Source organism: Gavia stellata, unplaced genomic scaffold (assembly GCF_030936135.1).
Source record: "Gavia stellata isolate bGavSte3 unplaced genomic scaffold, bGavSte3.hap2 HAP2_SCAFFOLD_42, whole genome shotgun sequence".
Classification (NCBI taxonomy): Eukaryota; Metazoa; Chordata; class Aves; order Gaviiformes; family Gaviidae; genus Gavia; species Gavia stellata.
Window position 1 is genome coordinate 561,708 of NW_026776913.1, and position 27,094 is coordinate 588,801.

At 52.0% G+C, this 27,094-nt stretch overlaps 1 protein-coding gene across 1 annotated transcript; it reads right to left on the reverse strand.

Moving 5' to 3' along the window:
- Positions 1-24,393: 24,393 nt before the first annotated feature.
- Positions 24,394-25,326, reverse strand: LOC132321417 (olfactory receptor 14C36-like). The gene has a single exon (XM_059834915.1). The coding sequence runs from the start codon at positions 25,324-25,326 to the stop codon at positions 24,394-24,396; it is 933 nt and encodes a 310-aa protein (XP_059690898.1).
- Between the last annotated feature and the right edge of the window lie 1,768 nt (positions 25,327-27,094).

A 27,094-nucleotide genomic window follows, 5' to 3' on the forward strand; every position in this document is an offset into this window, starting at 1 on the left:
CAGGACCGCCGACATGCGAAGTGGGCACTCTTCCACTGAGCTACATCCCCTTGACACCTGCCAGCATCAGAGACACTCGCATCCTGTTGATGTGCCTATGACAAGCACAGTTTCTTGTCCCCTGGGTGCCCAGGGACACTGCAGACAACAGCACTTGAATCCTCCTGAGATGGGGGGAAGTCAGGACCAGCACTCTGCTGGGGCCCGATCCTGGCACAGGGCTGCACTGCAGAATGCTGCCCCTTCAACATCTCTGCAGGGCAATGGGGCAGGAGGAGGCTCTTGCTGCAGGTGCTGCTGCCATGATCTGGCCTACTCCATGGTGTTTCAATGGAGAAGAGGAAATCCCTTCCCCTGAGCCTCCTCTGCCACCCAGGGCAACAGCCCTCTGTGCCACATCTGTCCCCAACTCCACAGCAGGAGCAGTGCAACAGGGGGAGGGGAATGCCCTCCCTGAGGTGAGGTACCCCCAGGCTCTGATGGCACCCCAGGGCATGTGGTGGAGAGGACATGGGGACAGAAATCTTACACCCCTTCCTCCAGGCACTGGGCCTCCCCCTGCACCCCTCTGTCCCCCAGCATCCCTGGAGGTGGGGTGAACAGCAAGCTTCCATCTCCCTGGGGCTGAGGGTGTAGGTAGGGCTCAGGGACCTTCCCACTCCTTCAGCCCTGAGGACTGTCCTGACAGCAAAGCAGTGCCCTGGGACAGCCCTGGCTGCGGCCTCTGGGGCAGGGTGGGTGAGCGTGTTCAGCTCTTCACTCAATGGTCGATGGTTTGACCACGTGCAGGGGTGGTGTTGTCATGGTGGTAAAGCTGGGGCAATTGTGGTGCCCAATGCCATAGACTTTTCCCTGCTGAGCCCTTGCCTGGCAAGGAGGGTTTGTGGGAATTAAAGCAGACCACAGTCACCGTGAACTTCTGGGGTGGCTGAGTGGAGTTAAGGGGATGGACTGCTCATCTAGTCTGCTTTGCACACAGGGCCCCAAAGCCCATCCTCAGCAATGGCTCTCCCGTTCTTGCTCAAGAAAGACCTAGAAGGACTCTTGGAGCAGTGACAATCCTGCAGGCACTACCCCTGCGGCCAAGCATTTTCAAGCTCATGCTCAAAGCTGACAAGACAGCAGCTGTGCTGTGACAGACGGTCTCTCACCGCCTCTCACTTGCGCTCGGTCACAACAAACGCAAACTCCTCTAGAGGTGCATGCCTGGGGAGCCAGCCATGAGGCAGCCGATCTGCAGGGAGCTAGGACGTGCACATTGCTGTGGGACTATAGTCCAGTATGTGCCATTCCTTGGCCTGACCGGTTGACTGGGGAGGTGCTCAGACTGGAGACAGAGAGACATGTCCTGGGTCACAGTTGTCACTGTCTTCCTGATGGGTGAGAAGGGTTCTGTAGCAGCAAGAGGTTGCAAGAGTGGAGCCCAGCAGCTTGTTGGAGCTCATGAGCAGGTCTTTCTTCCTCTGGACAGTGCCTGATGGCTGTGAAGGGCTGCAGCTGGGCTGGACAGTCCAGTCTGGTGGGTGAGCATATTTGGGTATGGAAACTGGGGACTGTTGAGACAGGTGTGCTGTGAGCCCCGGGTTTGGTGCTGATGGGATGGAGAACACAGAAGCAGGTGTGATGCTGAGGAAATGCAGAGGGAGGTAAATCTGGAGCGTAAAAACGACATCCAGCGGTCGAACTGGTGCTGTACGGAAGTCACAGTGTGAGAGTTGGTGACGTTTAATGCTAGACCGCAGGGGAGCCACTGCTGGCATTTCTGTCCGGACTTGTGCCCTTGCAGCAGGGAGGAACTGATGCAGAGGGATGTTCATGTGGGGCCCCAGAGGGGTCCCCCTGTGCCGTGTATTTCCTTGCTGATGTGCAGAGAGCAGCATGTTTGTGTTTCATCAAACTTTGCAGCAGGGGGGCAAAGGGGTCCAAGAAACTCTGCTCAGGACAGCGTGTGACTAAGCCCATGCGCCACAGGGGACGATCCTCAGCACGGCTTTGTCAGCTGCCCTTCACACATCTGAGGTCTCACTACGACAGACCTCTGGAGGGAGGCTGCTGCCGTTCAGGCCTCAGCTCCAGGGAGTGCCTCTCCCTGGCACTGGGGGGACGGTGGCCTCCCCCATGGGCAGTATGCTCTGGTCTGGGAACTGAGGTCCAGGTGAAGGATGTGTGTGAGGAGGGGTGCAGTCTGTGCACCATCGAGAATGACAAAGAGGACAGAGACAGGGTCTTTGCAGAGACCCCGCAAAGGAGGGATGCCGATTGCTGTGGAGCAGGGAAGGAGGGACAGATGCAGACCGCCCCGAAGAAGCACTGACTAGGGAGTCCTGTCCAGGGCAAGCCTGGGGACTTGTGGTGCAAGAGGAAGGCTCCTTCTAACCCCCAGATCTGCAGCTACAGTGCACGGGCAGTGCTCTGGCAAGAGGTGAAGGAGCAAGGAGGGCCAGGGCAGGATGCAAGAAGGCAGACAGGCTCTGCAAAAATCAAAGGGAGAAAATCATTGCTGAAGCCTGGGGTTGAACCAGGGACCTTTAGGTCTTCAGTCTAATGCTCTCCCAGCCGGGCTACATTAGCCCTGCCCCAGCAGCCCTTGTCCCAGTTCCACCCTGTCCAGGCCACCGGCTGACACACAAGAGGAGAGCTCCTTGGGGACATTCCCAGAAAAAAGCTGTGCCCAGCACCTGGCCTCTCCCTGCCTCCATGGCCAGGTGGGCTCCAGGTGTGGGGTGGGGCCAGCTTAGAGTAGGAGTGCCAAGATATGTGTCGGGCCTCAAGTACAAAGCTGACGGTGGTGAAGGCAAGTGGGCAGGGTAGGCACGTGCAGCTGCAAAAACTGAGGGTGGAAGAAGTGTGGGGTTGGTGGAAGAGCTCTCTCACAGGGAAGAGAGGGCCCAGGGGAGGCAGAGCTTGCACTCGTGCCATAGGCTTTTGCTTCTTTCTTGCATGAGCAAGAGTATTTTTTTCAATGTTTGGAGATGATATTTAGGGGGAAAGAAGGCTTGAAAACCTCCAAGGATCAGGACTGCACAACCACTCAGGGCAACTTCTTCCAGTCCATGAGTGACCTTATGATTACGACCCCGTGGACCTCATGGTCCTTATCTCCCACCTGAACATTCTTTCAACTTTTGTCCCTTTCCTCTCATTTTCCCACCATGCACCATGACGAAGAGCCTGGCTCTATCTCCTTAACCACCTGATAGGAACTGAAATGCTTGTATAAGGTTTCCCGAAGCCTTCCCGTCTCCATACTGAACAGTGTTCCCTCAGCCTTTCCTCAGGTGGAAAGTTCTCCAGCCCCCTGCACACTCACACACACCTGCCTGTACTGGTGCCCCTTCACTGAACTCACTCCGGTTGATCCATGTCTTTCCAGTATTGGGGTAGTAGGCTCCAAACTCAGTGCGGTACTGTGTGTGTGGTCTAGTGAGCACTGAATAGAGGGGCAGAATGCCTCTCCCTTCTCTCCTGGATATGCTTCTGTTCATACACCTTGTTGTCCACCATGACCCCCAGGGCCTTTTCTGCTGAGCTGGGCCCCAGTTGGGGCTGTTGCCCAGGGTTAGGCCACCCCACGGGTAGGACTTGGCATTTTTCCTCTCTGAAATCTAGTAGGTTCTTGTTGGCCCACTCTACCAACCTGTCAGAGTTCCTCCAGAAAGCAGCCCTCCCATGTAGACACTGGTCCCTTGCCTCAGTTTTGTGTCATCTGCAAACTCTGTCAGCTCCTCCAGGACACTGATAACATCGTTAAGTCCCAGGAGAGACTCCAGTGCATCCAATCAGTCTTTTGCTCACCTCTTTGCCCACCTATCAAGACTGTAGCTTCCTAGGTTCAATACGGGAGTATGGTGGGAGACAGTGCGTGGTGGGTTGACCTTGGCTGGCTGCCAGATGCCCACCCAGCCACTCTCTCACTCCTCCTCCTCAATAGTGCAGGGGAGAAAAAAGGGAAAAAAAAGCTCAGGACTTGACATAAAAGCAGGGACATGACTTCCCAGTTACCATCATGAGCAAAACAGACTCAACTTGTTGAAAATTAATGTAATTTAGTACCAATTCAAATAGGTTTGGATAGTGAGAAGAAAAGGTAAATATTACAATGGCACCTCCCCTTTCTCCCTTCTTCCCAGGCTCAGCTTGATTCCTTCATTGCTGTTTCCTCTACCTCCTTTCCCCGTGAGTGGTAAAAGGAGGAATGGGGATTGCAGTTAGTTCATCACAGTTCACCTCTGCTGTTCCCTCCTTGCACTTTCCCCGTGGCAACCTTCCCACAGGCTAGAGTTCTTTCAGGAAATACCCAACTTCTCTGGCACTTGATCCTCCACAGGCTGCAGGGAAATACCTGCTCCATTGTGGTCCCTCCGTGGGCTGCAGGGCAATCTCTTCTGTGGCATCTGGAGCTCTTCCTCCTGCTCCTTCTTCACCGACCCTGATGTTTGCAGGAAGTTTTCTCACACCTTTTTTTTCCTTACTCCTGTCCCACTCTGGCATTTGTGCCCTTTCTTAAATACATTTTCACAGAGGTGCCAGCAGCTTGGGTGATGGGCTTAGCTTTTGCCAGCAGTAGGTCTATTGCAGAGCTGGCTGGACTTGGCTGTGTCGGGCATGGGGTAACCCATTGCCTCTTCTAACATGGGCTCCTGATGCCCCTCCCCTAGGAAAAAAGCAGACACAGACACCAATAGAGAGCAAAAAACTTGGCCTTGCTAAATGACATCCCCTGCTCTTCCATCATCAAGAAATCCAAACTACGCATTGGAGGGGAAGAGAGAGAAACAGAAAAGGCCTCGACACTGTGCAAGCACTGCTCAGCAATAGCTAAAACAGTTATTAACACTGTTTTGGCCACTGATGCAAAGCACCAGATGAGCTGCTATGAGGAAGGTTAATCCCAACCCAGCGAGACCCGGTATAATCTGCACCCTTATTCCACAGAATTTCCGTCATGGTCAGGTCCCACACTGAGTGATACACCTGAGTGTATACAGTCAATACATACAGAATCGCCCCATTCCTATGTTGTTGCATTTCTACACCCTACTCAAACCTTTCCATTCTCTCTTTCTCAGTCCCCAAATCCCCTCTTACCAACACTTACAACTTCTACTGCATACTTAGGAGCAGCTTTGCTTCCAACAGTCAGGTTTATACATCCTCATTTACCACTGCGCTGCTCCTTGACATCACTGATATTATCCACCCATTCCAGCTCCGCTCCCCCCACCCCCCCCAGCGAGTGTCCATATGAGAAGCCAATGACTTGGGCCCCATCTGTCAAGGTGGTCACTTAGGACAGGTGAAGTAACGTGCTGGATCCTTGTGTGCCAAGACCGGATTGGATTGGATCACCATTGCACCCACCCCCTTCCTCATGAGGATTGCCCTCTGTTGGTTTGAGTGGTTCCTGCTGCCTCGCTTCCTAGAACTTATAACTCACACCACGGATGATTTTCCGCCAAGGTCAGACCTCCTTGAGGTACATACCGGATCGCCCATCCTTCTGTATTACCCATCAAGTGCACCCAGGTCCTTGAGCAAAGACAATCTCACAAATGGGCTTGCTTTTTCCCAAGGGAGGAGCAGCCCACACTGCCTTCCCCAGCCACCTCCCTGTGTGCACTCCGGGGACATTATCTCCTCCCACAGTTATGTACAGGCTTTGTTTGGGCAGGACCAGGACAGTTAGCAGATCCCCTGGGGTTTACCAGCTGAGTGAGTTCTGCTAAACCAATGACCTGTCCAATACGACATAGAACAGCATCACTGAAAGTTTGGCCTGTTCTCTCAGCATCCTTGGATGAAGGCCCTCCCGTCTCATGAGCTGGCAAGGGCTGAGTTTGTTCAAGTGACTCCTGACTTGATCCCCACCCACTGCTGCTTGTTCTCCATGGGTTCTGCCTTAGGGTACAAGGGCCGGGGAGACCCTGCTGATGGAGACTGAGCCAAACACAACACAGAGTATCTCAGAACTATTTACACCTGCTCTTGCTAAATGTTGCTGTGGCCTCACATTGCTTTGTTTCTTCTTTAACTTTAACTTCCGTAGTAACAGCTCATCTTGGTGCCATTGAATTCCCTTGAGAGAGTCAACTGAATATCCCTGTGGGCCATTGCAGCGGGCTGTCCTTACAGCCCAGCTATACTGAGCTCTGCTCAGTGCTCAGTGCTGTGTTCTGTTCTCGGTAAGACCCTGTGTCACTGATCCTGAGAAATCCACAGGTTGCTTAAAGAAGACATTGACCACCTCCCTGCCCTGACTGGAATTTCCTTATGTCCGGCCACAAAATCCAACAGCAGCTCCATCACCCAGTTCCTCCTCCTGGCATTCGCAGACACGCGGGAGCTGCAGCTCTTGCACTTCTGCCTCTTCCTGGGCATCTACCTGGCTGCCCTCCTGGGCAATGGCCTCATCATCACCGCCATAGCCTGCGACCACCACCTCCACAGCCCCATGTACTTCTTCCTCCTCAACCTCTCCCTCCTCGACCTGGGCTCCATCTCCACCACTCTCCCCAAAGCCATGGCCAATTCCCTGTGGGACAACAGGGCCGTCTCCTACTCAGGATGTGCTGCCCAAGTATTCCTGCTTGTATTTTTTATGTCAGCAGATTTTTATCTTCTCACCATCATGGCCTACGACCGCTACATTGCCATCTGCAAACCCCTGCACTATGAGACTTTTCTGGGCAGCAGAGCTTGTGTGAAAATGGCAGCAGCTGCCTGGGGCAGTGTTTTTTTCTATGCTGTGCTGCACACAGCCAATACATTTTCATTACCATTCTGCCAAGGCAATGCTGTGGACCAGTTCTTTTGTGAAATCCCACAGATCCTCAAGCTCTCCTGCTCAGACACATACCTCAGGGAAGTTGGGTTTATTGTGGTTAGTGCTTGTTTCAGTGTTGGCTGTTTTGTTTTCATTGTGCTGTCCTACGTGCAGATCTTGAGGGCCGTGCTGAGGATCCCCTCTGAGCAGGGACGGCACAAAGCCTTTTCCACATGCTTCCCTCACCTAGTTGTGGTCTCCCTGTTTCTCAGCACATCATGTTTTTCTACCTGAAGCCCCTCTCCACCTCTTCCCCATCCCTGGACCTGGTGGTGTCATTTCTGTACTTGGTGATGCCTCCAGCAGTGAACCCCCTCACCTACAGCATGAGGAACCAGGAGCTCAAGGATGTAGTGTGGAAACTGATCCAATGGACCTTACTCCATCAACAATAATCTGCCTCCTTCTCTGCAGAGTGCCCAGATCTTAGGCAAGAGTTTAGGCCAGGCTCTGTTTTTTTTTCCCTTTCAGAATCATACTTAGAGGTAATTGCTTGGGCTCATGCCCCGTCCCCTGAGGCACAGTCCTGTGGTGTCTGATCCTTGCAGAACACTGGGTCACCTCTGACCCCTGTAACAGCATCTCTGCAATAAAGGGGGATCTCCCCAGTTCAGTGCCGGAAGGCTGGGCTCTCCTTAAAAAGCTGCGGCCAAAGCTTATTTTCTCCTTCCCTTCTCCCTGTGTTCAGGGGGAGAACCTCACAGTAGCACTGGGATTTTCTGAGCCTGGTCAGATGCGTGAGCTCCCTGAGGAGCCCCAGAGCCCGGGCTCTCGTGCTGTCCTGGGGAGCGGGGCTGGTGGGGAGGCAGAGTGGGACAAAGGCAGTCGGGGTGGGAGATCACCTGCAGGGTGAATGCAGGAGAGCCAGAGGGAGACTGGCCTCTGCTTCCTCGTGCCCATGGGCCATCTCCAGCCCTGGTGCTGCTGGGCAGTTTGAGCCCCTTCAGAGAGGCTGCGGCTGTGGGGTGAGTGCCCAAAGCTCTGCGGCACCCTGTGGCGGGCACTGCTGTGGGGCCAGCCCAGACTGGGCTGCTCTGCTGGGCTGGGGAGAGGGCAGGGGAGGTGTGGAGAGCCGAGGAGTGGCTGGGCTGGGCTGCCAAGTGCTCAGGAGGGGAAAACACCAATGTTAGCTGAGCTGTGTGACCATACAGGGTAAGGACACAGTCGAGAGGGCTTGTGATGCAGAGCCAGGTCTCGTGGAGAAGGAAGCAAGGCATCAAAGGTGTGGGAGAGAGGAGCTGCTCTGTGCCATTTCCCTTGGACACCTCAGCGAAGCTGCCCCAAACACTTGCAACAAAGCATCCCCGCACATCAGCCATTTCAGTCCCTGGCCATACACCCAGCCCTGGGGAGGGATTTCTGCTGCATGGCCATCTCCTCCCTCCTGGTGGTCTCTGTGCCTGTATCAGGGCATGGCCAGCTCTGTGCCATCTCTCTTCTGGCCCAAGCCCTCCAGACCCCACAGCACAGCTGTCTGCTAACACATGCATGGGACACACCGGAGGTGGTGCAGGGGCAGGCACTGATGGCGGGCTGCCAAATGGAGGGGGTTACTGGAGGAGGAGGCATGGAGGGCTGCCGCGGGGACTGTGCTGGTGGGAATGTTTCCCCACCCTTGAATGCACGTTGGTCCATGCAGTGCCTGCACTGCGGATCTGTGGGGCCATGTGGGGCAGTGGGGCTTGGACAGCCCAGCTGAAGAGCTGAAGAGCTACACGGCGCCCAGCCCAGTGTCAACCCACAGGCACTGTACCAGTCCCTTTCTCCCTCCTTCCCTCCCTCCCTCTCTTCCTTCCTTCTTTCCTTCTTTCCCCCTTTTCCTCCTTTCTTCCTTCTCTTCTTCCCTTCATTGCACCCATCTTTGGAAAAGGACAGAAGTCCAACTCAGGGAACCACAGGCTTTGGTGAGGAGTGTGTTAGTGAATGAAGCCTCTTTGGGGGACATTTCTGGCTGCCTAAGGGAGAATAAGGTGACTGAGAACGATCAGCACGTAATGTAATTTAGGGTAAATCACGCCTCACCAGGCAGACTACCTCCAGGATAAATTAGCTGTATTTGTGAATAAGAGGTAAAAGCAGATGCCATTTACCTCAACTTCAGCAAGACTTTTGACCTGGTGTGCCTCAATAACCTTGTACCCAAGTTAGGACGTTAGAGTCTGGACGGGTAGACAAGCAGGTGGGTAAAAGACCAGCTGGGTGACTGGGCTGAGAGGGTAGTGGCGAAGGCATCATACCCTGCCTGGAGGCCAGGGAAGGTGGGGCAGCACAGGGGTCTCTCCTGGGCCTGGTGCAGTTTATAAGGTGCTCTTTCATAAGGTGATCTGGAGAACGCAACCTTCATCACATTTCTCGCGGACACCAGACTGGGAGGAACAGGGATGCCTTAGGGATGCCATTCAGAGAAACCCAGGCAGGTGGGAGGACTGTCGTGTCAGACCCCTGATGAAATTCAACAAAAACTAGCACAAGGTCCTGCACCTGGGGTAGCCAGCCCACTGCAGTGACATGGGCTGGGGACCATCTGGCCGGGGTATGAAAGACCCTGGTGGTCCTGGGGATAGAAGGCAAAAAGACTTCTAGCAGTGTGCCCTGCTAGTGAGGAAGTGTCCTGGGCATTGCGGAGAGAAGCCTTGCCAAAAGATTGTGGCAAGTGACTGTCTCCCCCTGCTCACCACCCATTAGACCACATGCAGAATAGAGTGTCAAGTTTTGGGCCCTCACCTCCAGAAAGACTTTTGCACTGGGTCTCACCGGGTTGACATTAACTTTCCTCATCACAGCCCATACAGTGCTGTGCTTTGCCCTTGCGGCTAGAACAGCGTTGATAGCGCAACAGTGTGTTGGCTATTGCTGAGCAGTGCTCGCACAGCATCAAGGCTGTGTCTCCAAGCCCCGCCAAGAGCCAGTAAGCTGGGGGTGGGCAAGAGGCAGGGCAGGGTCCTTCTGCTGTCAAGAGGGTTCTGCCGGGGTCAGGGCTGCTCACAGACCTAGACCACCACCAGGACATTGGCAGAGGCAACATTTCAAGAGGAAGATCGAAGCAGGGGCTACCCTAAAGATGAAGACCTTTTCAGGGCCTGTCATCTCAGCTTTCTTCTAAGGGAAAGGGAAAAGGGGCTGTCAAGTTTGAATAAGTCACTGAGACTCTAAACCGTTATACTGCCAGAATTCCTATAAAGTGTCTTCAGCCACTCCTCTACCTACACACAGCACCAGCATTGCCTTTGCTTGAGACTTAAGGTTTGTTTTGATTTGCTCCTTAGGACCTGCAAACAGGGAGATGCCTCTGGGCAGTGCCCTGCTGCCAGAAGGTGTCTTCAGGGCAGAACCGAGCAGAGAGCCGGTGGGATGAACTGACTGGGAAGAGACTTGGAGACAGAGAAACAGCTCCCAGCAGGGACAACTCCAAGTAGCAGAGAGCCATGCCACCCCTCCGCATCCCTCTCTGCTCAGCTGCACGGGGAAAGAGAACAGTTTGGAGACATGGAATTTGAAACTGGACTCTTCGTGCTCACGGAAGTCCACTTTCTTCTTCAAGTATGTTGTTAAAGACATCAACCTGCAACAGGTGTAAGCACAGGGCACCTGCATGCTTACCAGCAGGTCACTCGTGGGCAGATCAGTTCTCCTGACTCTGCACTAGGGCACAGGGAGACCTTTTTTTCCTCAGGGCTCGTCAGTGTTCAGGCTGAGAGCAATGTGAAAGGTGGCGATTTCTGCCCCGTCAAAGAAAGTGCCCTCACGCAGCAGCACAAACCTGTGATCATAAAAAGGAGCAGAATGAAGTTACGCCAAAGAAAGATGAGAAATTTAGGGGGAGGGGGGATTTTTTGGGAAACAAGCACAGGATTGGCTCCAAGAAGTTTGCCCTAACTTGTCAATGTCTTCTCCTCTTTCAACAGTGCCTCATGCCTGGAGTGAAGCAATGTCCAACATCAGCTCCATCACCCAGTTCCTCCTCCTGGCATTCACAGACACGCGGGAGCTGCAGCTCTTGCACTTCTGCCTCTTCCTGGGCCTCTACCTGGCTGCCCTCCTGGGCAATGGCCTCATCATCACCGCCATAGCCTGCGACCACCACTTCCACAGTCCCATGTACTTCTTCCTCCTTAACCTCTCCCTCCTCGACCTCGGCTCCATCTCTACCACTGTTCCCAAAGCCATGGCCAATTCCCTCTGGGACACCAGGGCCATCTCCTTTGCAGGATGTGCTGCCCAAGTCTTTCTGTTTGTCTTTTTCATGTCAGCAGTGTTTTATCTTCTCACTTTCATGTCCTAAGACTGCTACATTGCCATCTGCAAACCCCTGCACTACGGGACCCTCCTGGGCAGCAGAGCTTGTGTCCACATGGCAGCAGCTGCCTGGGGCAGTGGGTTGCTCAATGCTGTGCTGCACACAGCCAATACATTGTCACTACCACTCTGCCAAGGCAATGCCTTGGACCAGTTCTTCTGTGAAATCCCACAGATTGTAAATCTCTCCTGCTCAGATGCTTACCTCAGGGAAGTTGGTCTTCTTGTTTTTACTTTATTTTTTTCTTTTCTTTGTTTTCTTTTCATTGTGCTGTCCTACGTGCAGATCTTGAGGGCTGTGCTGAGGATCCCCTCTGAGCAGGGACCGCATAAAGCCTTTTCCACGTGCCTCCCTCACCTGGCTGTGGTCTCCCTCTTAATTTGCACGGGCACGTTTGCCTACCTGAAGCCCCCCTCCATCTCCTCCCCATCCCTGAACCTGCTGGTGTCGTTTCTGTACTCGGTGGTGCCTCCAGCAGTGAACCCCCTCATCTACAGCATGAGGAACCAGGAGCTCAAGGATGCAGTGTGGAAACTGATGACTGGATGATTTTCAAAAGCCATAAACTGATTATCATCTTCTGCAAATCACTCCTAATGTGACTCGTTACAGGCCAAGCCCATCTTCTGTAGTTTTTGGTGGCTTTCGTTGTGGGTTTGGGGTTTATTTGCTTTGTCTTACTTTGCACAATGTTGTCCATAAAGAATTGTCATTATTTGTGCCATTTGTAATTATATGTCTATCCAACTTTTGTGTTACCCAGGGTCTGTGTAAATAAGGAGCCATGCTGTCTGTGTGTTTAAACAAAACTAAGAACCCCTCAGTGACTTCTTTGAGATCCTTCCTTTGAGGCATTCTCTGGAGCTACAGGGTGAGTACGGGTGTGCAGAGGTGGAGAGGAAAAGAATCCCAGCACGGCAGCACTGCCAGGGAGCACCAGTGCCTGGTGTCTCCAGACCTGCTCACTTCCCACTTCTACTCTCTTCTTCTCAGCCCTTGAATTGGTGTAAGGCCTGAGTGCTCTGGCAGCTTGGGCACAGTCCTGCCATGTGGTAGTCCTGTGAAAACAGGGAGGGACAGGGAACGAGCACTTCTGTGACAGAGCTGGCCTCCACAACAACGTTTCCATAAAGAAAGGTGATCTTCTCAGGGCACAGCCTGAAGGCTTAGGACTTGTTCCAAGGCTGCTCTCAAGAACATGCCCAAGAAAGCGGCCCCACTGATGAAAACTCCAGTGAACAGCTCAAGTGTGTGAGTGGGCAGGGTGGGGGCACACAGCAGGGTCATCGCACAGCCGGGCTCCTGCGAGAGACATGAAGGACCAGCAGAGCAGGGTCTGGCCTGTGCTCGTGTTTGCTGGACACCCCGGGCACCTGCCCCAGGGCAGTCGTCACACACCAGCCAATAACCACCACCATTTCCAGCACTGGCCTCTCACCCCAGCTGTTTAATAACAGTTTAATAAGTGAAATGAGGCAAAATGAAATAATAATGATAATAATAATAAAAATTGTAATGAAAAGGAAAATAACAACAACAACAAACAAGAAAGGCAAGTGGTACAAATGAAAACAATTGCTCACCACCCTCTGACCAATGCCCAGCCCAAGCAGCGGTCCCCCAGCCAGCTTTTCCCCTAGTTTCTATACTGAGCATGACATCACATGGTATGGAAAATCCCTTTGGTCAGTTGGGGTCAGCTGTCCTAGATGTGTCCCCTCCCAACTTCTTGTGCACCCCCAGCCTACTCGCTGGCGGGGTGGGGTGAGAAGCAGAAAAGCCCCGTACTAGCTACTATGAAGAAAATTAACTCTATCCCAGCCAAAACCAGCACATTCTTCACCCCTTATTCCATACCATTTATGTCATACTCAGGTAGCACACCATCCAATACATTCTCCTTACCTACCATCACCCTTCCCATCCTTTCCTATAGTACACAGATATCATTCCCTTAGTCTATGGACCACCCCTGTGAAATGCCTGTAAAGTGCCCACGGATATCCACAAATGTCCACAAAATGTCCATTGAGTTCATTTAGTCCGTGACTTTGGGCTCCATCTGTTAATGGTGGTCACTCAGGAGAGAAGAGGTGTTGTATCGCGTGGAGTTATTGGGCACCACAGCCAGCTCAGGTCAGGTCACTGCTGCACTTGCACTGCTTCTTGTAAGGCTTGTCCTTCATTGGTTCAGGTGGTTCCTGCTGTAGTAATTTCTGTAACATGTAACTCAAATCATGGATCAGTTTCACCCAGAATTAAATCATCTTGAGGTACGCACTGGAGTCCACCATCCTTCTGCATTACCCACCAAGTGCACCCAGGTCCTTGAGCAAAAATAACCCGGCGAATAGGTTTACCTTTTCCTGAGGAAGGAATAACCCAGACTGTTTTTCCCAGCAAGTTCCTTGTATGTACTACGGGAATCTTATCTCCTTCCACAGTGCGCAGGGCTTTTGATTGGGCAGGGCCAGGTCGACTGGCAGAGCCTCTAGTGTTAACTAGCCAAGTGGCTTCTGCTGAATGTGTATCCCAATGCTTAAATGTCCCAGCACCCATTGCTTTCAGTGTTGTTTTTAACAGTGCGTTGTATCGTTCCATTTTCCCAGAGGCTGGTGCATGGTAGGGGATGTGATACACCCAGTCAATGCCATGCTCCTTGGCCCAGGTGTTAATGAGGTTGTTTCGGAAATGAGTCCCATTGTCGGATTCAATTCTTTTAGGGGTGACGTGTCGCCATAAAACTTGCTTTTCAAGGCCCAAGATGTTCCGGGCAGTGGCATGGGTCACAGGGTATGTTTCCATCCATCCGGTAGTTGCTTCCACCATTGTAAGCACATGCTGCTTCCCGTGGGGGGTTCGTGGTAGTGTGATATAATCAACCTGCCAGGCTTCCCCGTATTGATATTTCAGCCATCGCCCTATACCAAAAAGGCTTTAGCTGCTTAGTGTGTTTGATTATGGCACATGTTTCACATTCATGGATAACCTGTGCAATGGCATCAATGGTCAAGTCCACCCCTCGACCACGAGCCCATTTGTATGTTGCATCCCTTCCTAAATGTCCTGATGTGTCATGGGCCCATCAAGCTACAAATAGCTCACCCTTATGTTCCCAATCCAGATCCACCTCAGCCACTTCAATTCTAGCAGCTTGGTCCACCCGCTCATTGTTTCGATGTTCTTCAGTGGCACGACTCTTGGGTATGTGAGCATCTACATGACGTACTTTTACAACCAGGTTCTCTACCCGAGAAGCAATATCTTGCCATAATTCAGCAGCCCAGATGGGCTTACCTCTGCGCTGCCAGTTGCTCTGCTTCCATTGCTGTAGCCACCCCCACAGGGCATTTGCCACCATCCATGAGTCTGTATAGAGATAAAGTACTGGCCATTTCCCTCGTTCAGCAATATCTAAAGCCAGCTGAATGGCTTTCACCTCTGCAAACTGACTTGATTCACCTTGTCCTTCAGCAGTTTCTGCAACTTGTCGCGTAGGACTCCACACAGCAGCTTTCCACCTTCGATGTTTTCCCACAATACGACAGGATCCATCTGTAAACAGGGCATATTGCTTCTCAGTCTCTGATAATTCATTATACAGAGGGGCCTCTTCAGCACGAGTCACCTCCTCTGGTGACACTCCGAAGTTTCGGCCCTCTGGCCAGTCCATGATCACTTCCAGGATTCCCGGGCGGTCGGGGTTTCCCATCCGAGCTCGTTGCGTTATCAGTGCAACCCACTTACTCCATGTAGCATCAGTTGCGTGATGCGTAGAGGGGATCTTCCCTTTGAACATCCAGCCCAGCACAGGCAATCGAGGGGCCAAAAGGAGCTGTGCTTCAGTACCAACTACTTCCGAAGCAGCTCAAATTCCTTCATATGCTGCTAATATTTCTTTTTCAGTTGGAGTGTAACGGGCTTCAGATCCCCTATATCCCCGGCTCCAAAACCCTAGAGGCCGACCTCGAGTCTCCCCAGGTGCTTTCTGCCAGAGGCTCCAGGTGGGGCCGTTATCCCCGGCTGAGGTGTAAAGTACATTTTTCACACCTTGTCCTGTCCGGACCGGCCCAAGCACTACTGCACGAACTATCTCCTGTTTCATTTGTTCAAAGGCTTGCTGCTGTTCAGGGCCCCATTCAAAGTCGTTCTTCTTCCAGGTCACTCGATAGAGAGGGCTCACGATCAGACTATAACTTGGAATATGCATTCTCCAGAAACCCACAACACCTAAGAAAGCTTGTGTTTCCTTTTTGTTAGTTGGTGGAGACATGGCTGTTATTTTATTGATCACATCCATTGGGATATGGCGACGCCCATCCTGCCATTTTATTCCTAAAAACTGAATTTCCTGTGCAGGCCCTTTGACCTTACTTTGTTTTATAGCAAAACCAGCTTTCAGGAGAATCTGGATTATTCTTCTCCCCTTCTCAAACACTTCCTCCGCTGTGTTGCCCCACACAATGATGTCATCAATATACTGCAGGTGTTCGGGAGCTTCGCCTTGTTCCAGTGCACTCTGTATCAACCCATGACAAATGGTAGGACTCTGTTTCCACCCCTGGGGCAGTCGATTCCAGGTGTACTGGATACCCCTCCATGTGAAAGCAAACTGTGGCCTGCACTCTGCTGCCAGAGGGATCGAGAAAAACGCATTGGCGATATCTATTGTTGCATACCATTTGGCAGCCTTTGACTCCAGTTCATACTGAAGTTCTAGCATGTCTGGTACGGCAGCACTCAGCGGCGGTGTGACTTCATTCAGGCCTCGATAGTCCACTGTTAACCGCCACTCTCCGTTAGATTTTTGCACGGGCCATAGGGGACTCTTAAAGGGTGAATGAGTCTTACTGATCACTCCTTTCCAGTTGATGGATCAACTTATGGATGGGAACCAGGGAGTCTCGATTGGTGTGATATTGTTGCCGCTCACTCACTCCCCCCTGGTGGGGTGGGGGAGAGAACCAGAAGAGTAAAGGTGAGAAAACTCGTGGGCTGAGATAAAAACAGTTTAATAGGTAGAGCAAAAAACACTGTGTGGAGAAGCAAAGCAAAAGAAGGAATTCATTCACCACTTCCCGTCGGCAGGCATGTGTTCAGCTATCTGCAGGGAAGCAGGGCTCCATCATGCATAGCGGTTGCTCGGGAAGACAAATGCCATTACTCCAAATGTCCCCACCTTCCTTCTTCCTCACCCAGCTTGACATACTGAGCATGATGTCATATGGTATGGAATATCCCTTTGGTCAGTTGGGGTCAGCTGTCCCGGCTGTGTCCCCTCCCAACTTCCCGTGCACCCCCAGTCCACTCACTGGTGGGGTGGGGTGAGGAGCAGAAAAGGCCTTGGTGCTGTGTGAGCCCTGCTCAGCAGTAACTAAACCATCCCTGCTTTATCAACATTGTTTCCAGCCCAAATCCAAAACACAGCCCCATACAATCCAAAACACAGCCCCATACTAGCTGCTATGAGGAAAGTTAACCCTATCCCAGCCAAAACCAGCACAGCTGGTCACCAGAGAGGGGAGATCAGCATCTCCCCCTCCGCTGCCCTCCTTGAGGAAGTTGCAGACTGCGATGAGCTCACCCCTCAGCCTTCTCTTCTCCAAGCTGAAACAAATCAAGTGACCTCAGCCACTGCTCCTAATTATGCCCTCGAGACCTTTCACCACCTTGGTTGCCCTTCCCTTGACACACTTTAATACTTTGGTGTCCTTCTTCTACTGAGGTGCCCCAAACGGCACACAGCACTTGAGGTGGGGCCGTACCAGTGCAGTGCGGAGTGGGACAATCACCTCCCTCCACCAGCTAGCGATGCTGTGCTTGATGCACCCCAGGACACGGGTGGCCCTTTTGACTGCCATGGCACACTATTGACTCCTATTCAATTTGCCCTGAACCCAAAAACCCCAGATCTCTTTCTGCAGGGCTGCTCTTCAGCCTCTCCTCCCCCAATTTGTATGTATAACTCGGATTACTGCATCCCAGGTGGAGAATCCAGCTCTTGCTCCTGTTAAATTTGATGTGGTTGGCGATTGCCCAGCTCTCCAGTCTATCCAGTTCTCTCTATAAGGCCTCTCCACCCTCAATCAAATCCAGACCTCCTCCTATTTCACCATCATCTGCAAACTTACTGAATTTATTGTATTACTGTATTCAGGAAGTCATGGTAGGTGGTTAAATCTGCTGGGAAACAGGCACAGGCATAGGACAGTGTAGGAAAGCCTGCGGTGGGGACAGCTGAGAGTCTTGGTGGGTCTGGGACCTCTCAACAACACAAGTGGGGTCCTTGTCCTCTTCGCTGTCACTTCTGCCTCTTCCAAGAAGGTCACCATTTCCTTACAGCCCCAGTGCTTTCTTGCCTCCTCATCCTTCATAGAGGCTGGGAGCTGTGCGACCGCTGTCCTGCACTTGTCATTGCGCACCCCACATCCCACTGCTCATAGGAAGAGCCCTGAGCATCCAGTGAGGGACAGGATGCCTTTTGCAAGGTGATGGGGGTCAGGACTAGGTCATCCTCCCTAGAGAAAGACATCAAGGGCCTGCTTGGCATCAGAGCCACCCCCACATTTCATTTGCCACCTCTTATCCATCACCTCTGACTTCCTGTTTCACCAGCCCCCAGGGATGGTCACCTTGTCCAGCGTTCCCTCCGTGGTCTCCAGTGATGGCTCTCGGTTGGGCTCACTAATACCTTCAGAAACCTGGAGGTTTGCTTCTCCTTTTCCTTCTCTAGAGGCCTGATCAATCTTTCAGGATCTGCAGTTCAGGAACTTGGCTCCAGACGGCACTCGAACATTAAAAAAAGCCCTAACAAGCCAATTTTCCTGATTTTCTGTTTTTATGTGGTTCATTTGACAGCTTTCAGGAGTGTATTCAAAGTGAAAAGAGTTCATCATTCACCAACAGGAAGAAAGAATTTATTCTTTTCCCACTTCCCTTTATTTTTCTGCATAAACCTCAAGTGATAGCAGCAATCTGCAACTGATACTGAAAGAGAGCATATCCTAACTGACGAGGAATATATAGGGAAGTCACTACCCTTTATGGCAGAAACTATATGGGCAGTCTTGGTACCTTCCACCAACTCCACCATTTCTATCTTCAACCACGTGCGCCTTACAGCAGTGCTGTAAAAACAGAGTCTTCTCAACTAAAGTCTGCAGCTGCGTGTTTCAGCCCCTTGGCACCAATTCCCACTGTTTCACCTGGAGAAAGAGCTGCACACAGGCACAGAAGGAAGTTTCTTACTTGCCAACAAACAAAACCAAAGGTAGACATAGTTCAATACAACATAGAAGACATTCCTCACCTGTATATTAAGGTCATGTTACCTCCTCATAAGTCCACTTTCCACAGTGGATAGCCTTAGACTGATGCAAAACACATCATTGTGTGAACCACACATTCCAAGAGCACCCAAAACACTTTCTGTCCCCTCCCAAGCCCTTGCCCACCTCCCCAGGCCTTTGCAGGGGAGGGAGGTTGGAGAGGTAGCCTTGATGCTGTACCAGCACTGCTAAGCAAGAGCCAAAACAGCGGTGTGGTAGCAACAGCACTCCGGCTACAAATACAAAGCTGAGCACCATGAGGGCTGCTATGGGGAAAGTTAACTCCACCCCAGCCAGGTCCAGGACATGGCCAAATCTCCAGGTGTGTCAAGGTCTCTCTGGACTGAAGCTCCAACAGTCCAGCTGTTAAAGCACGTGTGCCAATGGTCATCCTGAGTCGTGGTGCCTCCAACGAGATCAGAACACTACAGATGACAAGAAGACTGCTAGTGTAATGGAGCTGCTAACCAAGGTAGAAAGTACCGTGGTAACCATCTCGGAACCACCAAAGGAAGGTCCAAAGTGAAGCCAAGGCAGGGCCAGTGGGGAAACGGTGAAAAGGAGTTGGATTTTACATGGGAAGGGATAAGGATGATTGAAGAGTAGGGCTTGAGAGGTGGGAAAAGAGTGAAAAGGGGAATGAAAGGTGAAGCAAAGGGAATGATCAGGGCTGTTTGGGGATAGCTGTCAAGCAGCCCTGCATCTGAGCAACACTGCCTGGAAACGGACAAGCAAGCTGCAGCTGCTCTGACCATACTAACATCTGACTTACTTCCATGGTGGTCATGTGGAACTGAAAACTTTCCCTACTCTCATCAAGGGAAGACCCAGAGGGGAAGGAACTGCAGCATCATTTAGTTTTCCACTCTTCTGAATGGGACTCCAGGGGGTCTCTGCTCTGACCTCCTGCTCATGGCAGAAGCAGCTATGGAGTCAGACCATGTTGCTTAAGGCTTTATCCAGTGGAGGCTGAAAGCATCCAAGGACAGAGATGGCACAATGTCTCTGGGAAACCTGCTCTGATGCTTGGATGCCCTCATGGAGAAAATGTTTTTCCTTATCTCCAGCCTGACTAGTCCTTATTTCAACACTTGACTATTGTTGATTATCCTCCTGCCAAAGGTCACGGTGACAAGACTGGTTCCATCTCCCTGAAAACATCCCCACAGTGACTGGCAGGCTGATATTCCTGAGGCCTTCCCTTCTCCAGGCTGAACAAGGACTTGTCCCTCAGTTCCTCCTCCAATGTAAGTCCTCAAGCCCCTGAGCATCTTGGCGGTCTTCCTCTGAACTCGCTCCCAGCTATCAACATGTTCCTTGCTGTAATGGGTTATTTCTGGCCAATAGCCCAGCAGCCACACAGCCGCTCACTCCCTCCTCCCCTGCCCCACATGAGGCCCAGAAATTTACATGGTAGTGTACAGATGTTCTAATTTGCTTTCTGTCCTCCAGCACCACCAGGGCCATTTATGCAGAGCTGATCCCCAGCCAGGCAGTCCTCAGCCCCTACCACTGCAGGGCGTTAGTCTGTCCCAGGCACAGGACCTGCCATTTGGCCACCTTCTATGCCATGAAGGTTCTGACAGGACAGTCCTTCCACCTCTCCAGTTTCCCCTCTATGGCATCCCTAGGGCACAGCAATGGTCCTCCCAATTTAGGGTCATCGACAAACAAGGTGAGAGTTGCCTCCTCCAAGTCATAGCTACACGTATTAAACTGCCCAGGTCTCAGCAGAGTCCCCTGTGCTGCCCCACAATGCCCCAGTATGTCCCAGTGGCCTCCAGGTAGGGTATGACCCCGTCACCACTGCTCTCTCAGCCTGATCATCCAACTGGTGCTTCACCCATCTGTTTGTCAACCCATCCAGACTGTAAGAACCTAACTTGGGTAGAAGAATATTGAGGGACACTATGCCACAAGTCTTGCTTAAGCTGAGGTAAACAACATCCACTGTTCTCCCCTCATGCACAAATGCAGCTACTTCATCATGAAGGCAATCAAGTCGGTGAGGCATGATTCACCCTTGGTGAGTCCATGCTGACTGCTTTTGGACAAATTCTTCTCTTTCAAGGTCCCAGAAATGTCACCCAAGAGGCCTCTAACTGATGGCACACTCCTTACCAAAGGAGTACACCTGTACTCGGCGCTGGTGAGGCCGTACCTTGAATACTGTGCTCAGTTTTGGGCCCCTCAATACAAGAAGGACATTGAGGTGCTGGAGTGTGTCCAGAGAAGGGCGAGAAAGCTCATGAGGTGTCTGGAGCATAAGTCTTATGAGGAGCGGCTGAGGGAACTGGGGTTGTTCAGTCTGCAGAAGAGGAGGCTGAGGGGAGACCTCATCGCTCTCTACAATTACCTGAAAGGGGGTTTCAGAGAGGTGGGTGTTGGCCTCTTCTCCCAAGTGACTAGTGACAGGACAAGAGGAAATGGCCTCAAGTTGCACCAGGGGAGGTTTAGACTCCATATTAGAAAAAATTTCTTTACTGAGAGAGTGGTAAGACAATGGAATAAGCTGCCCAGGGAAGTGCTGGAGTCACCATCCTTGGAGGTTTTCAAGGAACGTGTGGACGAGGCATTGTGAGACATGGTTTAATGGGCATGGTGGTGTTTGTAGGTTGATGGTTGGACTTGATGATCTTACAGGTCTTTTCCAACCTTAGTGATTCTGTGATTCTGTGATTCTGTGAAGTGAGCTTGTACAGCCTGGGGTTCCCTGGGGTGCACTTTTGGCCTCCTTCCAAGAGGGGTGCATCATTGGTTTGTCCTCACTCACAAGAGACCTCTACCAATCCCATGACCTTTCAAAAGGCATATTCCAAGGAAATGCTGACCTTCCCCTGTAACTTCAGGACCACTCTTCTGCCTGTCCTACGCTGTATTTCATTTCTCTGATCTTTCATTGACTTTCCCCTGCCCTGATACAAAGACCATTTCTAAAGTCATCGTTTCAGATGCAGACTGCCTGGGCAAAGGCCCTTTCCATTATTCTCCAGTTTTCTCCTTCCCTTTCTCTTTGTTCGTTCAGGTACCTCTCACCTACGCTGCTGCTTTGAGCTTCAGGGACTAAAAGCCGGCCTGTCCTTCAGTAGTCTAATTGTCTCTCTTTAAGAGCCAACTCTTTAATTATGTTGATATTTACTTTTTTGTATCTCCCTATCTAAAGCATTTCTCATGAGATTACCCCTTGTAGAAAGTCAGCCTCATGAGACCTAGCTTGTACTTTACGTGTGGCTGAGGAGTGCGTTTTAATGTTTATGAAACTTTTCCTTGCTTTCCTTCTCTTTGCTTGCAAAGAGGAACATTCCCTCTGTGCCGGTGTGCAGGCAGTTCTCTAAGGAAAGCAGGTGGGAGGTGGTGCAATGGCGCTGTAACATTCAGCTCCCTGAGTCCCGAGAAGTCTGACGGAAGGCAAAGTGAGGCAAGTCCCAGGTGGCCAAGGACAGAAATGGTGGGGCTGGAGAGGTGAGGAGCAAGGGTGTCCATGCAGTGTCAGGCCTCAAGGGACTGCTTTTCCTCCCCGACACTCTGGGTCAATATCAACTGGAGAATGCTGCTGTCACCTTTTCTTTAAACAGAAAGGAATAAAATGTAACATTTAAAAATATATATTTTTTTATTAGGGGCACTTTGAAATCTTCCTTAACTAGACTATGAAATGATTCCAATTAGCTCTACAAGTCTTGAAGACTTGAAGAAAGTGACACGCAGGGAAATAGCTCGTTAGGGCTTTCTGTACTTTAATGAGCCCCACGGTGTATTTGGGCCTGTAGTCCATGAATCTCTGATGATGAGAGAAATCAAACCTCTCAAGAAGTCAAAGGCAGAAGCAAAAGCTAAAGTACCTTGAAGCATTACTGGGTCCCACTGAGGGCCATTACTGACAGAGCCTCCCCAGGGACTCGTTAGAGCCGATAACTGGAGGCTGTGATTGCAGGGAGGCAAAGGCACTGTGCAGGTGGCTGTAATGCTGAGAAAGCCCTTGGATTGTTAGATGAAGCAGAAAGGCCAAACCCTGAGCCCCAGGCCCTGGGCAGGCAGAGCTGGTCCCTCACGTGTGGCTCAGGGCTCTTCCTGGGGGCAGGGGGATGTGAGGATGAGCAATGCCAAGTGCAGAAAAACAGTGCAACACTTCCCGGCCTCCCCAGAAGGGGCGAGGAAGAACCAAAGTCCAGAGCCTCCGGGTTTCTCCTGGTAGGTGTCGGTAGCAGAGGCAACTGCCATAGCCAAGAGGACAAAGACCTTGGCCCTGTTGGGCTTCGTGGAGGGTTTGGTGTTCTGCTGAGGGTGTCCAGTTAGTGCCAGGGGAGGGGCTCGCTTTGTGGATTAGGGTTTGTGTAGGGCTGTGGGGAGGGTGAGGGTCAAGGCTAGCATTTAATGGCAGGGATACAGGCTGGGAATTGGAGTGAGTAACAGGGTAGGAGGAGGAGTTTCTGGTTTGGGCTTTGGTTTAGAGGTAAGGTTTGAGGTTAGGGATTAGAGCAGTGGGTTCCTGTCAGGGTGAAGGGTGCCATTTTGGGGTAGGGTTAGGGCTTGAGGTTACTGCTTAGAAAGAGGGTAAAGGCCTCACGTGAATGTTTTCTCAGTCAGTATCGTGGTGGCATCAAAACTACCCAAATGCATCTTTCCTCTTCAAAACCTTTCATCTCTCTTGGCCAAACCTCTCTGCCCTCCTCCAAATCTTGTCCCAGCTCCCCCTGACCTCCCCAAATCTGTCATCTTGTTGGGGGCAGCATTGCAATGGCTTTTGAGACCTCAGAGTATCTGTATTCCCACCGCTGCCTGCTCAGACCTGACCTCACAGCCAGCACCCAAGGGGACACAACGTGCTGCTGTGCTGGAGAGGCCTCGTCGCAGTCTGCCCAGCAGTGTTGAAGGCAGGTGATGCCTTCCACCACCCCGAGGTACTCTGCCTGCCTGCCAGCTCAGGCTCCAGAAGGGCTCTCAGACGTCCTGGGACGCATTTCCCACGTGGGTGCTTCAGCTCCAAAGGGCAGCGACCATCTCTTTGTGGGTAACTGAATCCAGCCCTGCATGTAGATTTTTAGGAGAAACTTGACAGCTCTGCAGAAAAGACCTCAATGTAATAGCTGGAAAAGTCTTCCTTTCCAGCATGGCTGGCTTTTCATGAAATTTCATGATTTTTTTTCATAGTTTTTTATTAACAGCAGCAAGAGCATGTACTGGCAAGCTGATTACACGCCCTTGCTCTCTGTTAATTGTTTTATGCAGCCCCTTAGCAAAATAAATTTTCTTATCATTTCTTCAATTGGAGAAGCATTGATCAGAAGAACTACTGTCTTTATATTGGCACATTTCATCTCTCTACTTCTGCCTCTCTCTCTTTTCTCCTTCCTCTGCCTATCCTATCTTCATGGAAAAGACTCACTGCATGACAGAATAACTCAGGTTGGAAGAGACTTGACCATTGTCTTGTCCATCTCTCCTGCTCGAGGCAGGAGATGCTCACCCTGATGGCTTTGCCCTGGGTATGTCCCTCAGTGACACTCACCATCCCCACTGTCACTAGACACACACAGAGATCAGTTCAAAATCCATCCCTTGGTCTCTAAAAGGGCATGATGTGACAAGGAGGTTTTTGCTCCCAAATCCGTGGATCAATGAGCCCTTTTGGGCTTTTGTTCTTCTTAACACCAGCTTTGGAAGAAGAGCCAACCGTGCAGGCAGCGTGCAGGGGAGATCCCATTTTATTACAGAGCTAGTGTGAGAGAGTCAGATATGAGCCAGAGTTACACAAATTTCTCTGAGGTGTCCAGATGAGAGAGAGCACATTCCTGCCTCAGGTGTAGCGGGACAAATCCAAAGAGTCATGCAGGAAAATGACAGGGAGAAATAACAACAACAAAACCAGCAACGGAGTGAATAAACAAAGCTCTAACACATTACAGGATGCACTGGGAATCATGTGTGAAGACAGATGGCAGGTCTCAGCTGTTGAAAAGTGTCCGTGAAAACCATTTCTTCATGGCATCCTTGAGCTCCTGGTTCCTCATGCTGTAGATGAGGGGGTTCACTGCTGGAGGCACCACCGAGTACAGAAATGACACCACCAGGTCCAGGGATGGGGAAGAGATGGAGGGGGGCTTCAGATTGGCAAACACTCCAGTGCTGAGAAACAGGGAGACCACGGCCAGGTGAGGGAGGCACGTGGAAAAGGCTTTGTGCCGTCCCTGCTCAGAGGGGATCCTCAGCACGGCCCTCAAGATCTGCACATAGGACAGCACAATGAAAACAAAACACCCAAAACTGAAACAAGCACTAACCACAATAAGCCCAACTTCCCTGAGGTAGGAGTCTGAGCAGGAGAGCTTGAGGATCTGTGGGATTTCACAGAAGAACTGGTCCAAGGCATTGCCTTGGCAGAGTGGTAGTGAAAATGTATTGGCTGTGTGCAGCACAGCATTGAGCAACCCACTGCCCCAGGCAGCTGCTGCCATGTGGACACAAGCTCTGCTGCCCAGGAGGGACCCGTAGTGCAGGGGTTTGCAGATGGCAATGTAGCAGTCATAGGCCATGATGGTGAGAAGAGAAAACTCTGCTGCAATGAAAAAGAGAAACAGAAAGACCTGTGCAGCACATCCTGCAAAGGAGATGGCCCTGGTATCCCAGAGGGAATTGGCCATGGCTTTGGGGAGAGTGGTGGAGATGGAGCCCAGGTCGATGAAAGAAAGGTTGAGGAGGAAGAAGTACATGGGGGTGTGGAGGTGGTGGTCGCAGACTATGGCAGTGATGATGAGGCCATTGCCCAGGAGGGCAGCCAGGTAGATGCCCAGGAAGAGGCAGAAGTGCAAGAGCTGCAGCTCCCACGTGTCTGCGAATGCCAGGAGGAGGAACTGGGTGATAGAGCTGCTGTTGGACATTTTCTTCCTCCAGGCATGGGGACCTGTGCAAGGAGAAAAAGGCAGTGACAAGTTGAGAAGGACTTCTCTGATGAAAAACCTATGCCATTTCCCATAGAAATCCCCCTCCCTCAGCTGAATGAGGACTGAGTCAGCTCATTCCCCAACCCCACCAACTGAGCGACATGGTGCCTCACAGTTTAAAAAAAACTGAGGCACCTACCTGCCATGAAGACATACCTGGCGCAGTGTCCCCCCAAACAGAAGCTGACCTTCACCCTCCACACCAACTCCTGAGATTTGAGAGCACCACAGGCAGGTGTAGAAATACATAATATGTCTGTGGTCTGAAAAACTGAAGCAAGGAGAGAAAGGCTGATGGGCAGGCAGTGAAGCCGTCCCCTTACCCAGCCGTGCTCTCCACCTCACAGATAGCAACACTGCAGGGCACTTGTTTTTAGCATATTTGTTGTGTATCGACTGTAGGACACATGCACTGGTCCTACGCTGGAGGTCCAGCTGCTGAGGAGGTGAACAACCCTCTGCAAATGTCCCCAGAGTGATCTGGAGCTGAGGGCAGCCCTGACCCACACAGCACCCTCTCAACAGCAGAAGCACCCTGCCATTGCACTGGTCTCTCCTTCCACCCCCAGCTTCTCCCCACAGCGCCGTGGGGAGCTCCCCGGGCAGGCTGAGTGCTGACCCTGGCAGGCGGCAGAGTCCCTGCCCCAGCACCCAGCCCCGGGGGTGCAGGGACCCTGCTCGGAAGGACAGCCCTGGGCACCCCTGGCTGCACACCCACCTTCACACCCTGCAGCCGTCCCTGGCAGAAGGCAGCCCTCATGCCCTGTCCCTCTGATGGTGCAGCAGGGAAGCCCTGCTCTGGGGCACCTCCTCCTCCTCTACACTGGAGCACCTGCGGCACTTCTTCCTGAAAGCTCTCAGAGTTTGTGGGATGTGCCAGCATTAGGAGATCTGCCCGTGAACTGTACCTAAATTGCCCTGCAGCAAGAGACTTACCGTGTCAAGGGCTGTGAAGATTTCTCCTCCAGAGAGCTCATCTCAGTCCTCCCACTCCAGACTGCCTTTAACCTCTCTCTGCCTTGATCCTCTCCCCTCGGTGCCTGCAGGCAGTGCCCTCAGCCCTGCTGCGCTCTGCAGAGGAGCTGCTCCTGGGCAGAGCTGTCTCTCCTCAGCGCTGCCCGCTTGCCATGAGCTCCCTCCATCCCAGGAGCCCGGCCCAGCTCAGCAGCAGAGGAGCAGCCCAAGGCGGCACTTTCTCTGCCCCTCGGGGCTCCCCCCAGGGGTCCCTGGGGCTCCAGGGGAACCTGCTGTGAAACAGGCTGGAGCAATCACTGAGGTTCCCTCCCGCAGCTGGGGAGAGACACTTCTTCCCAGCACTGTCATTTCCCTGCTGAGAGACAGAGTCACGCCTAAATATCAACTTTTCTTGGCCCATCTTTAGACAGGACAGCCAGACAGGGACAGGCAGGGATCTCCTTTACCCCTGCTGAGGGAAGGGATGCAGCTGAGCCCGACAAGGCATCTCATCCTGGGTTTGGAGTGCTGGGGCTGGAAGGGCACTCAGCTCCCTCCCATGCACACCACAGACCCACAGCAGGTGGGATTCCTCTTGCCCCCCTTCAGGTGGACACACAATAGGCACCTGCATGTGAGCTCCTGCTCTCAGCTCCCATGGTAATTAATGGAGCTGGAGGCCAGGAGTGAGCTGTTCAGGTGCAGTTGTCTGGTGACACCTGAGGTGCCAGAGGTGGTCAAAGATATGTGC

Bases quoted from the DNA above. Each gene is read 5' to 3' on its own strand.
- LOC132321417 (XM_059834915.1), bottom strand. From the start codon at position 25,326: ATGTCCAACAGCAGCTCTATCACCCAGTTCCTCCTCCTGGCATTCGCA.